Source organism: Xenopus tropicalis, chromosome 9 (genome assembly GCF_000004195.4).
Source record: "Xenopus tropicalis strain Nigerian chromosome 9, UCB_Xtro_10.0, whole genome shotgun sequence".
In the NCBI taxonomy this organism is placed as follows: domain Eukaryota; kingdom Metazoa; phylum Chordata; class Amphibia; order Anura; family Pipidae; genus Xenopus; species Xenopus tropicalis.
Genome location: NC_030685.2, coordinates 68,985,620 through 69,000,871, shown reverse-complemented (window position 1 = coordinate 69,000,871; position 15,252 = coordinate 68,985,620). Strand labels below are relative to the sequence as shown.

Genomic DNA, 15,252 nt, shown 5'->3' with positions numbered 1-15,252 from the left:
AATTGCCCCAGCAGGGAGCAATTAACCACCGTTTGTCGTAGACCCATGAATGAGGTGTCAAACCATGCGGCTTATTCAGGAATAGGGTGCTATGACTTTTGTGAGGGGTGGGCAGTTAATTGCCCCAGCAGGGGGCAATTAATCACCGTTTGTCGTAGACCCATGAATGAGGTGTCAAACCGTGCGGCTTATTCGGGAATAGGGTGCTATGACTTTTGTGAGGGGTGGGCAGTTAATTGCCCCAGCAGGGGGCTATTAACCACCATCTGTCGTAGACAAATGAATGAGGTGTCAAACCGTGCGGCTTATTCGGGAATAGGGTGCTATGACTTTTCTGAGGGGTGGGCAGTTAATTGCCCCAGCAGGGGGCAATAAACCACCATTTGTCGTAGACCCATGAATGAGGTGTCAAACTGTGCGGCTTATTCGGGAATGGGGTGCTATGACTTTTCTGAGGGGTGGGAGGTTAATTGCCCCAGCAGGGGGCAATTAACCACCATTTGTCATATACCTATGAATGAGGTGTCAAACTGTGCGGCTTATTAGGGAATGGGGTGCTATGCCTTTTTTGAGGGGTGGGCGGTTAATTGCCCCAGCAGGGGGCAATTAACCACCGTTTGTCGTAGACCCATGAATGAGGTGTCAAACTGTGCGGCTTATTCGGGAATAGGGTGCTATGACTTTTCTGAGGGGTGGGCAGTTAATTGCCCCAGCAGGGGGCAATTATCCACCCATAGACTTAACATTGAGACCAACTTTGACTGGGTCCCGCACCATTTCTCGTAGACCCATGAATGAGGTGTCAAACCGTGCGGCTGCTTCGGGAATGGGGTGCTATGACTTTTCTGAGGGGTGGGCGGTTAATTGCCCCAGCAGGGGCACGAGTGGAGCAAGCACCACTCACATTTTCTTCAGGAAATGTACCTCTCTAGTTATTATTATTATTAACATTTATTTATAAAGCGCCAACATATCCCGCAGCGCTGTACAATAAGTGGGTTTCATACATTGGACATACAGAGTAACAAATAAAGCAATCAATAACCGATACAAGAGGTGAAGAGGGTTCTGCCCAAAAGAGCTTACAGTCTACAAGGAGAAAGGGCTGAGACACAACGTGTGGGAATGGGCATGACCAGAGTTGTGAGAGGTGTGGCACATATACCAGCAGGGGGTAACAGCGCTCAGAGGATATCTCCTGTATTATATACTAGCTGGGCACTTACTGTCAAACCGCCCATAGACTTAACACCGCACCGTTTGTTGTAGACCCATGAATGAGGTTTCAAACCGTGCGACTTTTTCGGGAATGGGGTGCTATGACTTTTCTGAGGGGTGGGCGGTTAATTGCCCCAGCAGCGGCACGAGTTTTGCCACGGCAATAATAATAACTAGATAGGTACATTTCCTGAAGAAAATGTGAGTGGTGCTTGCCGTGGCAAAACTCGTGCCCCTGCTGGGGCAATTAACCGCCCACCCCTCAGAAAAGTCATAGCACCCCATTCCCGAATTAGCCGCACAGTTTGACACCTCATTCATAGGTATATGGCAAACGGTGGTTAATTGCCCCCTGCTGGGGCAATTAACCTCCCACCCCTCAGAAAAGTCATAGCTCCCCATTCCCGAATAAGCCACACAGTTTGACACCTCATTCATGGGTCTACGACAAACGGTGGTTAATTGCCCCCTGCTGGGGCAATTAACTGCCCACCCCTCAGAAAAGTCATTGCACCCTATTCCCGAATAAGCCGCACAGTTTGACACCTCATTCATGGGTCTACGACAAACGTTGGTTAATTGCCCCCTGCTGGGGCAATTAACTGCCCACCCCTCACAAAAGTCATAGCACCCTATTCCCGAATAAGCCGCACGGTTTGACACCTCATTCATGGGTCTACGACAAACGGTGGTTAATTGCCCCCTGCTGGGGCAATTAACTGCCCACCCCTCACAAAAGTCATAGCACCCTATTCCCGAATAAGCCGCACGGTTTGACACCTCATTCATGGGTCTACGGCAAACGGTGGTTAATTGCTCCCTGCTGGGGCAATTAACCGCCCACCCCTCAGAAAAGGCATAGCACCCCATTCCCGAATAAGCCGCATGGTTTGACACCTCATTAATGGGTCTACGAAAAACGGTGCGGGACTCAGTCAAAGTTGGTCTCAATGTTAAGTCTATGGGCGGATAATTGCCCCCTGCTGGGGCAATTAACCGCCCACCCCTCAGAAAAGTCATTGCACCCTATTCCCGAATAAGCCGCACGGTTTGACACCTCATTAATGGGTCTACGAGAAACGGTGCGGGACTCAGTCAAACTTGGTCTCAATGTTAAGTCTATGGGTGGATAATTGCCCCCTGCTGGGGCAATTAACTGCCCACCCCTCAGAAAAGTCATAGCCCCCCATTCCCGAATAAGCCGCACAGTTTTACACCTCATTCATGGGTCTACGACAAACGGTGGTTAATTGCCCCCTGCTGGGGCAATTAACTGCCCACCCCTCACAAAAGTCACAGCACCCTATTCCCGAATAAACTGCACGGTTTGACACCTCATTCATGGGTCTACGACAAACGGTGGTTAATTGCCCCCTGCTGGGGCAATTAACCGCCCACCCCTCAGAAAAGGCATAGCACCCCATTCCCGAATAAGCTGCACGGTTTGACACCTCATTCATGGGTCTACGAAAAACGGTGCGGGACTCAGTCAAAGTTGGTCTCAATGTTAAGTCTATGGGCGGATAATTGCCCCCTGCTGGGGCAATTAACCGCCCACCCCTCAGAAAAGTCATAGCACCCCACTCCCGAATAAACTAGTTATTTGCCAAAATCCCCATCATAAGTCAATGGGGCAAATTTGGGGACCTCTCTTTCCCCGGGGGTAAAACTTATACCCTTGTATTCATTCCCCCCCGGTTTGACACCTAATTCATGGGTCTACGAAAAACGGTGCGGGACTCAGTCAAAGTTGGTCTCAATGTTAAGTCTATGGGCGGATAATTGCCCCCTGCTGGGGCAATTAACCGCCCACCCCTCAGAAAAGTCATAGCACCCCACTCCCGAATAAGCCGCACGGTTTGACACCTCATTCATGGGTCTACGACAAACGGTGGTTAATTGCCCCCTGCTGGGGCAATTAACTGCCCACCCCTCAAAAAAGTCATAGCACCCTATTCCCGAATAAGCCGCACGGTTTGACACCTCATTCATGGGTCTACGACAAACGGTGGTTAATTGCCCCCTGCTGGGGCAATTAACCGCCCACCCCTCAGAAAAGGCATAGCACCCCATTCCCGAGTAAGCCGCACGGTTTGACACCTCATTCATGGGTCTACGAAAAACAGTGCGGGACTCAGTCAAACTTGGTCTCAATGTTAAGTCTATGGGCGGATAATTGCCCCCTGCTGGGGCAATTAACCGCCCACCACTCAGAAAAGTCATAGCAACCTATTCCCGAATAAGCCGCACAGTTTGACACCTCATTCATGGGTCTACGACAAACGGTGGTTAATTGCCCCCTGCTGGGGCAATTACCTGCCCACCCCTCAGAAAAGGCATAGCACCCCATTCCCGAATAAGCCGCACAGTTTGACACCTCATTCATGGGTATATGACAAACTGTGGTTAATTGCCCCCTGCTGGGGCAATTAACCTCCCACCCCTCAGAAAAGTCATAGCACCCCATTCCCGAATAAGCCACACAGTTTGACACCTCATTCATGGGTCTACGACAAACGGTGTGGGACTCAGTCAAAGTTGGTCTCAATGTTAAATCTATGGGCGGATAATTGCCCCCATCTGGGGCAATAAACCGCCCACCCCTCAGAAAAGTCATAGCACCCTATTCCCGAATAAGCCGCACGGTTTGACACCTCATTCATGGGTCTACGAAAAACGGTGGTTAATTGCCCCCTGCTGGGGCAATTAACCGCCCACCCCTCAGAAAAGGCATAGCACCCTATTCCCGAATAAGCCGCACGGTTTGACACCTCATTCATGGGTCTACGAAAAACGGTGCGGGACTCAGTCAAAGTTGGTCTCAATGTTAAGTCTATGGGCGGATAATTGCCCCCTGCTGGGGCAATTAACCGCCCACCCCTCAGAAAAGTCATAGCCCCCCACTCCCGAATAAGCCGCACGGTTTGACACCTCATTCATGGGTCTAAAAATGTTGCAATTTGTCGCATTTATCTCACATAATTTCTTGCGTACAAAGGCAAATCACCCCAAATAGGAACACCAGAGGCCTACTGAACAGTTTGATGCCCAATATGCATAGATATACCAAAGTCTGCGGTGTGTACTGACCCCAAAATGAAAATAGCGCATAAGGATTTCTCGCCTGCCAACTCAGCTTTTGCACACAGAGCCCCCTGACAGCGTATTATGTGCAGTAACCCCCCCCCCCTAACTATACAAAGAGCCCCAGGAAACCATATATTTTTGGAAAGTACACATTCTGATGAATTCAAAATAGGCAAAGTTATTTTTGTACACCAAAGTTACACCTGGCAAAGCTACGCTAAAAACAGATTAGGAACACTTATACAGGGATAAAATGCGATAAAACCACAAAAATTGTGCAAATCAGTGAAACAACAAAATAAGTCACATGACAGTGTAATTAGTGGTCAGAATATCTGATCCAATAGTCACGCTGTCAAAATAAACAGTTTTTGGGTAAAAGAAACTAAAAACAAAGTGGCAAAATGAAAAAAAAACAAAACAAAAACCAAAGTGTTTGTGTATACATGTGTGTACATGTGTAAAAGTTTTGTTATAGTGTGTAAGTGTGTATATGAGTGTAAATAAGTGTATGAAAGTGTGAAAAATGAAAAAAAAACTGCTAAAATGTGTGCTGTAAGTGTGTGTAAATGTATGTAAGTGTGTAAAAATGTATGTAAGTGTGTGTGTAAGTGTGTTTAAATGAAAAAAAAAAAAAAGTTCTTACCTGTCCTGAAGACCCGATCGCCTCCTCTTCAGTGGGCCGGCCGGCAGGGGGGAAGGAGGAAGCAGGAGACGCAATGCGATCGCGTCTGCTGCTTCCTGGAGGGTCCTGCGAGCGATCGTCTTGCAGGACCCTCATGACAGCCCCCCTGGCACGTTGCCCAGGGGGGCTGTCATGGATAGAAGCTCTCTGCAGCGGCGGCACATGCCGCCGCTGCAGAGAGCTGCGCATAAATGCCAACGACGTATGGGACACGTCGTTGGCATTTAAGCCCTTTTACTGCCACGACGTATGCCATACGTCGTTGGCAGTAAAAGAGTTAAAACACTAGTGCACTTGGTCTGTCTGATGCTGCCATTCCAACCATGGAAAATGGGGGTGTTTTGTAATGTGGGTGTGGTCAGAGGGGCGTGGTCAAAAATATTGCATCACTTAGCGCGGCATATACTTTTGTCCCTCTTTTTAATTTTTAAATGTTGGGAGGTATGGTGTTGTGCAGTGTTGGGTGTCAGTGTTGCCTACAGGGCGTAAGAAACTCACTGGGTTCAGTACAGATAGGTTGTCCCAAGTTGTGGAAAGATATATTTCTTAACTATTGATAATGTCTGCTTTATTTATCATTTATACTTGTCCAAAGCTGCTGTCACTGCCTGTGGCCTTAACCTTAATAACTATAAATGAAAAACATGGCTGTAATAATCTCTTATGTATTAAAAGGGATATTGGAGGCATTCTGTGATAAAGGTACATAGCTGCAGGCCTCGTATATTATAAGGGATAATGTACCCCCTACTGTAAATGATAAGGATATTAGCAGTCACTGAGGGGCTTTGTGACCATATAAAGGCACAAGGCTGCAGGCTGAGTTATACAGGGAACTCTGAGTATCACTCATGTATGATAAGGGATAATGTACCCCCTACTGTAAATGATAAGGATTTTAGAAGTCACTGATGGGTTCTGTGACCATATAAAGGCACAAGGCTGCAGGCTGAGTTATACAGGGAACTCTGAGCATCACTCATGTATTATAAGGGATAATGTACCCCCTACTGTAAATGATAAGGATTTTAGAAGTCACTGATGGGATCTGTGACCATATAAAGGCACAAGGCTGCAGGCTGAGTTATACAGGGAACTCTGAGCATCACTCATGTATTATAAGGGATAATGTACCCCCTACTGTAAATAGTTACATAGTTACATAGGGTTGAAAAAAGACCAGTGTCCATCAAGTTCAACCCATCCAAGTAAACCCAGCACACCCAACCCACACCTACCAATCTATACACTCACATACATAAACTATAAATACAACCACTAGTACTAACTGTAGATATTAGTATCACAATAGCCTTGGATATTCTGATTGATCAAGAACTCATCCAGGCCCCTCTTAAAGGCATTAACAGAATCTGCCATTACCACATCAGTAGGAAGGGCATTCCATAACCTCACTGCCCTCACCGTGAAAAACCACCTACGCTGCTTCAAATGGAAGCTCTGTTCCTCTAATCTAAAGGGGTGACCTCTGGTGCGCTGATTGTTTTTATGGGAAAAAAGAACATCCCCCAACTGCCTATAATCCCCTCTAATGTACTTGTACAGAGTAATCATGTCCCCTCGCAAGCGCCTCTTTTCCAGAGAAAACAACCCCAACCTCGACAGTCTAACCTCATAGTTTAAATCTTCCATCCCCTTTACCAGTTTAGTTGCAGTCTCTGCACTCTCTCCAGCTCATTAATATCCTTCTTAAGGACTGGAGCCCAAAACTGCACCGCATACTCAAGGTGAGGCCTTACCAGGGACCTATAAAGGGGCAAAATTATGTTCTCATCCCTTGAGTCAATGCCCTTTTTTATACAAGACAGCACTTTATTTGCTGTAGTAGCCACAGAATGACACTGCCTGGAATTAGACAACTTGTTATCAACAAAAACCCCTAGATCCTTCTCCATTAAGGAAACCCCCAACACACTACCATTCAGTAGATAGTTTGCGTTTATATTATTTCTACCAAAGTGCATAACTTTGCACTTATCAACATTGAACCTCATTTTCCAGTTTGCTGCCCAGTTATCTAATTTTGTCAAATCGCTCTGCAAAGCAGCAGCATCCTGCATGGAACTTATAGTTTTGCACAATTTAGTGTCATCAGCAAAAATAGAAACAGTACTGTCTATGCCCACCTCCAGGTCATTAATAAACAAGTTAAAAAGCAAAGGCCCAAGGACTGACCCCTGCGGTACTCCACTAACCACACTGGTCCAATTAGAAAATGTTCCATTTACCACCACTCTTTGTACTCTATCCTTCAGCCAGTTCTCTATCCAATTACAAATATTATGTTCTAGGCCAATATTCCTTAATTTGATCATTAACCTTCTGTGAGGTACTGTATCAAACGCTTTAGCAAAGTCCAAGTAGATGACATCAACTGCCATTCCAGCATCAAGGTTCCTGCTCACCTCCTCATAAAAGGCGACTAAATTAGTCTGGCAAGATCTGTTACGCATAAAACCATGCTGGCACAAACTAATAGTATTGTGAACTGCAATGTATTCAAGTACCCTATCCCTTATTACCCCTTCCAAAAGTTTTCCTACTACTGATGTCAGACTAACAGGCCTATAGTTTTCAGGCTGAGAACGGGATCCCTTTTTAAATAACGGCACCACATTAGCAATCCGCCAGTCTCTCGGCACCATGCCAGACCTCAATGAATCCTGAAAAATTAAGTGAAGAGGCTTGGCAATCACAGCGCTCAGCTCATATAATACCCTGGGATGAATCCCATCTGGCCCTGGACCTTTGTTTACCTTTACATGTTCAAGTCTCTTTTGAATTTCCTCCCGAGTGACCCATGCACCAATAGCTAAATTACTAGAACTGGGCATATTACAAGGGAAGCCTTCATTATCTGGCTCCTCAGATGTATAGACAGATGAAAAATAAGAGTTCAAAATTTCTGCTTTTTCCCCGTTCTCATCAACCAACTTACCCCCCCTGTGATAATAAAGTACCCACCCCTTCTTGCTTCATTTTTTTACTATTCACATAATTAAAAAATAATTTAGGATTCTTTTTACTCCTAGCAGCAATATCCCTTTCCATCTCTATTTTAGCTTGCTTGATAGCTTTTTTGCATGCTTTATTTGCTTCCTTGTACCTGATGAAAGTTTCCGCTGTCCCAGCTAACTTGAATGCCCTAAAAGCACATTTTTTCTTACCAACCTCTACAATAACACTTTTATTCAGCCATAAAGGTTTTGCTTTGCGATGCCTCTCCTTGCTTACAAGGGGGATATACTGTTGTGTATACCTACAAAGCAATGTTTTAAAGATGTTCCATTTTCCTTCTGTGTCTAACCCCATGAAAAGCCTTTCCCAGTTGACACATTGCAGAGATGCCCTTATACTGGCAAAGTCTGCACGTCTAAAATTAAGCGTATTAGTTACTCCCTTATAGCGCTGTCTCTGCAGCATTATCTCAAAGGAGACCATGTTGTGATCACTGTTCCCCAAATGCTCACCCACACAAATGTTAGAGATGAGTTCATTATTATTAGAAATCACCAGGTCCAAAATCACCAGGAAATCACCAGGTCCATTCCTAGTGGGTTCTTGAACCGCCTGAAATAAAAAGTTGTCATTTAGCATATTTACAAACCTACTAGCTTTTTCTGACTTAGCCACCCCATGATGGTGATTGATAAGGATTTTAGAAGTCACTGAGGGGTTCTGTGCCCATATAAAGTACAAGGCTGCAGGCTGAGTTATACAAATGGCCCTCTCTCAAAACCATCCTAACCACAAAAAAAACCAGTATAAAATACAGGTACTATTTTATTATTACAGAGAAAAGGGAATCATTCAAGCATGAAATAAACCCAATAGGGCTGTTCTGCCCCCAATAAGGGGTAATTATATCTTAGTTGGGATCAAGTACAGGTACTGTTTTATTATTACAGAGAAAAGGGAATCATTTATCCATTAAATAAACCCAATAGGGCTGTTCTGCCCCCAATAAGGGGTAATTATATCTTAGTTGGGATCAAGTACAAGGTACTGTTTTATTATTACAGAGAAAAGGGAATCATTTATCCATTAAATAAACCCAATAGGGCTGTTCTGCCCCAATAAGGGGTAATTATATCTTAGTTGGGATCAAGTACAGGTACTGTTTTATTATTACAGAGAAAAGGGAATCATTTATCCATTAAATAAACCCAATAGGGCTGTTCTGCCCCCAATAAGGGGTAATTATATCTTATTTGGCATCAAGTACAGGTACTGTTTTATTATTACAGAGAAAAGGGAACTTATTTATTGTCTGGGCCCATTCTTTGCAGGGATTTGGGAACTCTAATAGTTAAATGATTGAGGAAAACAAAATTGCATAATGTGAAAAGAGGAGGGAAAAATGCCAAACTACAGTATTAAAAATATATGATTATGCGCCTGACAGGCCCGGATTTGTGGAGAGGCCACAAAGGCCCGGGCCTAAGGCGGCAGAAGTTTAGGGGCGGCATACGGAGCAGTCGGGACCTCTCCCCACTGCTCCGTATGGGAGTTTAAAGGAGCGTTCGCGCATGCGCACTGGGGAGAGGCCGCGTTCGCGCATGCGCACGGGGGGCACGTTCGCACATGCGCAGAGGGGGACACCTACAGGGGTGGCCTCGGGGCGCCTCAGAAAGAAATCCGGCCCTGGCACCTGATACACGTTGTACCAACTGGATTTGCCCAGAAACAGCCCAGTGTGTAATTACCCACAGGAGAGACTAGTGCTCTATTTGCTTTTACCAGGGGATAATCTTAATCACTCTTAGCACTTCCCACATTCCAGAAAAAGATAAGGCTGGAGAAGTCTGGTGTCAAAATGGACCCCCTACTGTGCATGTTAACATTACTTTCCAGGCACCACCTGCTGTCTAAAAACAGAATAACAGCCTAAGAAGGCTTTTTTTCCCCTGACACAGCAGGGAGATGGCACGAGATAACACAACAGGATAGCCTGTGTTATCTTGTAACTAGTTAAGTTTTGGGAAAACCTGCGCTTCATCTGTAGCTCAAATGTGCAATTCTTGACTTGCCGATGTCAATCACCAGAGGTGCAGGAAATGTCATTATTGGCATACTGTAGGTAAGAGATCACATCCTAAATTCTACTAGCCTATGGAGCCCCCAAAGGAGACTCATCCAATCCAGTTCTACCAATGGTAGCTATGTATGTTCTGAGCATGCAATGAAAAACATAATGAGCAATCTTCAATCGAACTCACTAGAAATATATATTTGCCATTGTGCTTAAAGAACCTTTATTTATTCTGCATTATGTTTCAGAGTATTCAAGATCTTGAAAAGGAAAGAATACAACTCCTTTCTCATATCCTTAATCGGTACAACCAGCATGTGTTAACTTTCGGACAGACACTAAACACCGTGAGTGATGTGTTAGGGTCTTATAATGGGAAGAGTGATGGACACTTACTATAAAAGTCACTGCTATTTATGGCATTAATTGCCATAGTTTTTAACATAGGTTGGAAGAGTGTAACATTGAGTAACTTTGATCTTGTGATCTTAAACCTTTCCCAGTTTCCCTCATTTCAAAGGCAAAATATTCTTATCTTCAATGTTCTTAAACCAGAATCCTACAATTCTATTTTGGGGGGCTTGATAAGTACATTGAAAAGAATAATATTTTGCCTGTTGAATAATGTACTTATCAAGCCCCCAAAGAAGAATTGTTTTGGTTCACGATTCTGGTGTAAGAATTTAAATTAAATGAATATATTTACACAGCATTTTGCCTTGTAGTGTCAAAGCCAGATTGACCAAGCCATCAAAAGCATTGATGTTGAAAAGGATATTCAGACCTTCATGGAGGAAACAGCCATTTATTCTGAAGAAAACAAATCAGAATTTCTGCTGATGGATTATTTTGTAAGTTTCAAGACCTACTCGAGATTTATACATCAGCCTCCCTTCCCTGATGCTGCTGTTGGGTTTCTTGGTCAATATAGCAGTCATTTATGGCTTTATGTGATCATTCACATTCTACACTGCCTTCCTCTTAATGACCTAGTCATTTTGTTTTCTACACAGTAAGGAGATATTAAAGTACTTCTATTTTCTGATGAAGTAAAAAAACTCAATTCATTATTTGAAAGACCTTAGATTTATATACTTAGAATTTAAAATTTCTACAAACATCTCACAGGACATTTACTAACAATTGGCATAGAAATTGCCAATAGAAACCAAGCAGGCAGTTACTTTACTTATGCCAACCATACTAAGCCCTAACCCTGCTAAAAAATTTCAAACGAAGGTTTACTCTTGGTAATAAACCTTAATATGCTCCAAAGGTATATTAAATTAAGGAATAGGGCAGTTGCATTATTAGCGAAAAAATGCAGTATTTTTCAGCTTCATCCTCCCAGTGTCTGATATGAGGTTTAATAAATAAACTCACTTTATGCAATACATCTCGCTGGCAGAGTAAATCAAATAACAATATAATCACTTTGTTTTGATAGGAGGAAGACAGTTCTGTTATAATGGACAAGGAAAGAAGGATAGCTTCCATTAACATGAAACTTGAGAGACTGCAGGGTGACATTGATAAGGCACAGAAGGACAAGGATGGTAGGACTGGGTGATTCATCAATCTGTACTTAATTTACCTCTAGTCTTGTTTGACTTTTCTACACAATACACTAATCAGACAACTGTAGCACTGAGGGGCTGTGAATGTTGCATGGGGTTGTTGCACCATGTATGTATTTGCTTGTATGAACCTGCTAAAGGCCAGTCTTATGTCTTCATTGTACAACTTCTTTGTATCCCATTCTCTAGCTGACAATAGTTCTTGAGTAAATATGGACATACCCTGTTTCCCCGAAAATAGGACATCCTCCGAAAGTAAGGCAACCCCCCGATTTTTCACCCCCCTCGGAAAATAAGGCACCCCCCGAAAATAAGACACCCACCTAGGGCTGGGCAATAAATTTTGCCCAAACGATGGAATAAATGTGTACTGTATTCTTCTTCATGGAAAAATAAGACATCCCCTGAAAATAAGACCTAGTGCATATTTTGGAGCTTAAAAAATATAAGACAGTATCTTATTTTAGGGGAAACACAGTAGCATAGGTGCACCCATATATGCATACTGACATCTTGAGATAACCCTAAAGATTATCTTACATTGCGCCAGCATGCACGTCACTCATCGGATTGTCTATGTTTGTTTTAGGACTGGAGAAAATGCTAAAGGCTTATGTAGATAATCCAGCATTTTCAGATGTAAAAAATGAAGAAAACACCATTATTCTTCTAGAAGAGGTATGTTCACTAATATTGGCTTGTTTAAAGGGGGCAGAACTGTATTTATAGGGGCACGCTGCCTGCCCTCTCGCCTCCCTAACTGGCACATACACAGGAAGTCTTTGTGCATGCAGTGATCTCGAAAGAAAGGAGTTCCATACTCCATCTCTGCTCTGGGTATAGGCACCCAAGGACTTACCCCCCAAAGCTACCACCCTAGGCCCATTCTCAGTTGCCTATGCAGAATGTGGTTGGGTTTAACTTCAAACATACACTAATTTTATCGAGTTTTAAAGCATGCTAGCCCAGGAACATCGGGGTTTAATTTTAAAGTCAAATCTGAACAGTAAACACTCTGTTCTAGATAACTGCCAGAAGGCTGACTTATTGGTGATATGGGGGTTATCATTCAAGATTCCTCTTGCTTCTGTAATTATTTAAGGCTACCAGATTCATAGAGCTGGGGAGTTTTATGTTGGGTCTGATTGATAAGCACTCAGGAGGGTTTAAATAGTAATTCCTTCTATCTGCTAAACCTATTTATTACCCCTTTTTTGTAGACAAACTTAAAAATACATTTGTTGGAAGCAAATCACTTCAAACTGTTATCAACCCTTGCAGAACTGGAAGGAAGGTCTTTGTCGCCCCACCCATGCAGTGAACGGATCTCAAAATGGAAAGAAAAGGTGCCATATAATTCCAAATGCTTTTATGGAGGGTCACAAATGGTCACTTTGATTCTCAAATGGTTTGGTTGGGATTTGATTGGCAAGAAAATGTGCCATATAATTCCAAATACTTTTATGGAGGGTCACAAATGGTCACTTTGGTTCTCAAATGGTCTGGTTGGGATTTGATTGGCAAGAAAAGGTGACATATTATTCCAAATGCTTTTATGGAGAGACACAGATCATTGCTTTCATTTCATGCTCATTTTGGCTTTATATTTATTTTATTCTATTTCTGGTTATACTTGCACTGTACTTCCAGGGTTCCCAACATTCCTCTGTATATATATCACGCGCAATCAATACTAGAAAACTAAAACGTTTGGAAAGCCAGCGAATTTCTAACAGATCGAGAGACAGGATGAGCCACTCAGTATCTTTTGATGATTCAAAAGAATCTGATACTACTGATTACCCCAACAAACCACCGAGAGGCCTTTCCAGAAGGGTTAAAGATCTTCATGAAGAAAACACACCCAACAATGGTATGATTTAATATTATGCAATGTGTTATCAACTGTATTGTTTATGTATTGGCACCCTGCCTTGTCTCTTCCTTCTTCTTTTCCCTCTCTGTTCCTTTTACTTGTATATCACAGACATCTGTTTCTCTAAATGCCCACTGTAGTTTGAACGTGTTTGAAACCACAAACTGCAACTTGTTCTTTAAGTTGGAAAAAAGAAAGAGTAAATGTATTATTACAAATCTCCCATGTAATGTGGATCTACATGAAGTACTAATCAGCCTTGTATTGTGACATTTACCGTATATACTCGAGTATAAGCCGATCCGAATATAAGCCGAGGTACCTAATTTTACCTGAAAAAACTGGAAAAACGTATTGACTCGAGTATAAGCCTATGGTGGGAAATGCAACCGCTACTGCTAAGTTTCAATAATCAAATAAATAATAAAAGGACACTCAGCGTGACCCCCTGTGAACTCTTCATAAATATATCATGCTGGCAGCTGCAGATTAGGGAAAGGTGGATGGAGGACCCTTTCACCCTCCTGCCTTGAAGAGTTACAACACATTCATACAACTGACCAGATATCTTGTCAAACCTTGGTCAAAAACATTTTGGCTGGAATCTGCTTGCTGAAAAATCCTATCATACAATAATGACATAGTACTGGGCATGCAGTAGATCACTTGATCAACTGCCAAAAGACCCAGTCAGTGCTTTCATTTGCCAGCACTGGTGTGCATTTGTTAACCATAAATCTCACTCTGACACTAAAGCTGGTCTGAGAGAAAAGAGGCTTTTCATTTAAATCCATCCCTAACTGGCCTTCAATGTGGGCCCCCAGCTAAGATGCTGTGTCCTCCTAGGGACAACCCCACAGTTTAAAAATCACTGCTATACCCTTGAAAGAGTCCTGCTCCATCTAAACTGCACCCATCACAGGACTAAAGTATTAAATCCAATATATTGTTTACAGCAAGTAGGGAATTGACATTTGTTTGGGTACCAGGTTGCTTGCTTTAGTAGCCGCACACAAGCAGTTACTCAGCACCCGTGCATGCTAAGAAGAGGCTTCACTGGCACCAACCCAGATCCCCCCACCGTGCGTGCTAAGAGCCTTCACTGGCACCCCCCGTGTGTGCTAAGAAGAGCCTTCACTCGCCCGTATGTGTGAGCGTTCGTGCGGCCCCTTCACTGGCACTAGCCCCCCTGGGTGCGTATCAGAGCCTTCACTCGCCCGTATATGCGCACGCCTTCATGCGGCCCCCCGTGAACTTACCCGGCCCCCCTGCTGCGTCCTCTCTCACACCGGGCAACTGAGAAAGAAGACGCTGCAGGGAGCTGAGAGAGAGGATGCAGAGAAGATCTAACTTTGCGCGCGCACTTCCTCTTACCGCTCCCCGCAGCGTCTTCTTTCTCAGCTGCCCGGTGTGAGAGAGGACGCAGCAGGGGGGCCGGGTAAGTTCACGGGGGGCTGCATGAACGCGTGCGCATATACGGGCATGTGCGCGCGCCGAATGTAAACAGTGTTAGCTTTCTTATTGCTTTGGTTCTGGCAGTTACCGTATATACTCGAGTATAAGCCGAGGCTGAGTTTTTGAGCACATTTTTCGTGCTGAAAAACTTGGCTTATACTCGAGTATATACGGTATATTGTGTATATACAGTAAATTGTGAGTGGGTCCCTAAGCTCAGGTAAGTGACAGCAGAACAGAGCGTGTTCTCTGGGGGCACAGATCTTCCCTGATAAAGGGCTATGGTTGCCTCGGGCTGGTA

General features: G+C 43.8%; 1 protein-coding gene across 2 annotated transcripts in view; it reads left to right on the top strand.

Moving 5' to 3' along the window:
- The window catches only part of nostrin (nitric oxide synthase trafficking), a 45,630-nt gene that overhangs the window by 22,392 nt on the left and 7,986 nt on the right, over positions 1-15,252 (top strand). For both annotated transcript variants that reach the window (XM_012971311.3, XM_012971308.3), the window contains 6 exons: positions 10,292-10,390; positions 10,769-10,894; positions 11,491-11,599; positions 12,210-12,298; positions 12,841-12,966; positions 13,271-13,493. In XM_012971311.3, coding sequence (XP_012826765.2) covers positions 10,292-10,390; positions 10,769-10,894; positions 11,491-11,599; positions 12,210-12,298; positions 12,841-12,966; positions 13,271-13,493 — 772 coding nt within the window. The remainder of the gene's footprint in view (positions 1-10,291; positions 10,391-10,768; positions 10,895-11,490; positions 11,600-12,209; positions 12,299-12,840; positions 12,967-13,270; positions 13,494-15,252) is intronic.